The sequence below is a fragment of the Penaeus chinensis genome, chromosome 21 (assembly GCF_019202785.1).
Source record: "Penaeus chinensis breed Huanghai No. 1 chromosome 21, ASM1920278v2, whole genome shotgun sequence".
NCBI classification, from domain to species: domain Eukaryota; kingdom Metazoa; phylum Arthropoda; class Malacostraca; order Decapoda; family Penaeidae; genus Penaeus; species Penaeus chinensis.
Window position 1 is genome coordinate 13836209 of NC_061839.1, and position 2500 is coordinate 13838708.

Consider the following 2500-nt stretch of genomic DNA (forward strand, 5'->3'; position numbering starts at 1 on the left):
TGGGAGATCCTGAGACTAAGAGGAATTCGATCAAGGATTGTTGGATTAATAGCAAACCTGTATACAGGCACTAAAAGTGCTGTAAAGTGTGGTGGGGGCCTGTCGAGCTTCTTCCCTGTTAGTTCAGGTGTGAAGCAAGGCTGTGTTCTTGCACCAACACTTTTCAACACTTGAATGGATTGGATACTGGGTAGAGCTACTGTCCAAAGTCACTGTGGAGCAACTCTGGGCAATATCAAGGTTACAGACCTTGACTTTGCTGATGTTGTTGCCGTTCTCTGAATCTCTGGAAACCCTAGTGGCGGCTCTTGATGCATTTAGCAATGATGCAAAGCCCCTGGGGCTAGAGGTCTCCTGGACCAAGACCAAGATCCAGGATTTTGGGGGCCTACTAGGAGACCCTGTGCAGTCGGTATGTGCTTGCAGTGAAAACATCGAAGTCACAGAGAGCTTTATATACCTCGGTAGTGCAGTTCACGACTCTGGGCTGTCAGACCAAGAAGTCAGTAGAAGGATTGGCCTGGCAGCAGGGCTTATGACATCGCTCGACAAGAGTATTTGGAGATGTCGGTACCTGTGCAGAAGGACCAGTTACGTGTTTTCAAGGCCTTGATACTGCCAGTTTTGCTCTATGGTAGATAAACTTGGACACTATCTTGTGCTCTGGAATCTCATCTTGATGCCTTTTGTAACAGATCCTTGTGCCGGATCATGGGGTACAGTTGGCGGGACCATGTGTCCAAGCAACGGCTGCACCATGAGACCGGTACAGGACCTGTTACTTGCACAATCCATGATCGCCAATTTAGGCTATATGGCCACTTGGCTCGACTCCCGCAGGATGATCCTGCCCATCAGGTTGTCTCTGTCCGAGACAACCCTGGATGGAGGAGGCCTGTGGGACGACCGAGAAGCTCGTGGCTTGGGCAGATCGATCAAACCTGTCGTGAGGAACTAGAGATGGGCCGGGCCCCTGCCTGGTGGCTCGCCATGAGGGACCCTTGTAGGTTGAAACGAAAGGTGGATGCGGCTAGGCGCCCCTGCCGGCGTTAGCCCCAAAATGATGAATGATGATGATATGTAAATATATATGTATATATATATATATATATATACATATATAGGTACATATATGTGTGTGTGTATGTCTATATATACACACATATATACATATGTATATGTAAATATCTATATATCTCTCTCTCTCTCTCTCTCTCTCTCTCTCTCTCTCTCTCTCTCTCTCTCTCTCTCTCTCTCTCTCTCTCTCTCTCTCTCTTTATATATATATATATATACATATACATATAGTCTGAAAATTGTGTAAGAATGTTAAGATCCTTCTACCTTATTAATATTATCTGTATATTGCAGAAATAGGTACTTTGAAAGATATAAATTAAATAAATCTATTTATTTGTCTGTTAACATTCATCAACTGTTAATTTCATATTTAAGTATCCTGTGCCTGCCAAATTCTGTGTTTTAGTGCATAATAATTTTATATGTATTTTTTCTCTTTACACAAAGAAATCCAGAAATCATAGATCTATTAGAAAATACCCCTGAAGTATATTGTGTACCATACTACACAATGATGTATATTGTAATATTTTTAAGGTAATTGTTAGTTGAGGCATTCAGGATGAGTGTATAGATAACAAAGATGTTATATTTTATATACTTTATTTTTAATAGAAGTACACTGTGTAAGGTTTCCATGTCTCCAAGTTTCAGAATATTATGATAGTCCTGTCTATGAAGTTGAGGATTTGTCTGAAGCAGTAAGTGTTAGTCTTGCTGATGGGTCAAGGGGCACTTCAGTCTCCAACTCTGAGAAACTTCAAGATCAGAGAACTTATTTTCCCGAGACTTGGCTGTGGAAGATTAATATGCTCGAGTAAGATGTTTTACTTGTTCTTGTATTGCATTTAAGGCATGCTTATCTGAGGTTCAGGAAGTATACAAGATAGCAAAAATTTAGTTTTCCCTGTGCTTTTGCTAAAGGAAACAAGTGGAATAAGTTATAGTATGAATGGATAGCAAGCTGGCAATAGGTAACAAAATGTGTATGAGGAATGGTAATTTTTTCATTGTATCATTATTTTATCATTATTTCATGTTCTCAAACTGGAAATATTTTAATGTCTAGGGTTTATATGGAAGTTTATGAAACATTGCTAGCAATAGATTGATATTTATTTGTCTTTATAATCACAGATAAACTGAAACTGGACTTGCATGAGCAGTAATTTTTTTTTTTTTTTTACAAATATTAAACAGTGCTTTATTTGCCTTTCACTAGTAATTTAAATTTTGTAAATTCAAATGATTACACTAGACTATAGATATATTATTTGCTATCTAATTTGACATTTAAAGATGATTCCAGCATGCCATTATCCACCAAAACATGATACTGTTCATTGAAAATTACTGAGGTCCCAGTAGTGAACAATACTATTACACCATATTGAAAATTTTGCACATTTTAATTTGCACA

General features: G+C 38.6%; 1 protein-coding gene across 7 annotated transcripts in view; it reads left to right on the top strand.

The window, feature by feature from the left end:
- LOC125036322 (alpha-2-macroglobulin-like) overlaps window positions 1-2500 on the top strand; it is a 153568-nt gene that overhangs the window by 103206 nt on the left and 47862 nt on the right. Inside the window, exon 15 of one of the 7 annotated variants that reach the window (XM_047628833.1) lies at window positions 1729-1897. The exons of 5 other annotated variants lie outside the window; for them this stretch is intronic. In XM_047628833.1, the coding sequence (XP_047484789.1) occupies window positions 1729-1897 (169 nt within the window). The remainder of the gene's footprint in view (window positions 1-1728; window positions 1898-2500) is intronic. One more of the 7 variants, XM_047628834.1, reaches the window with a different exon arrangement.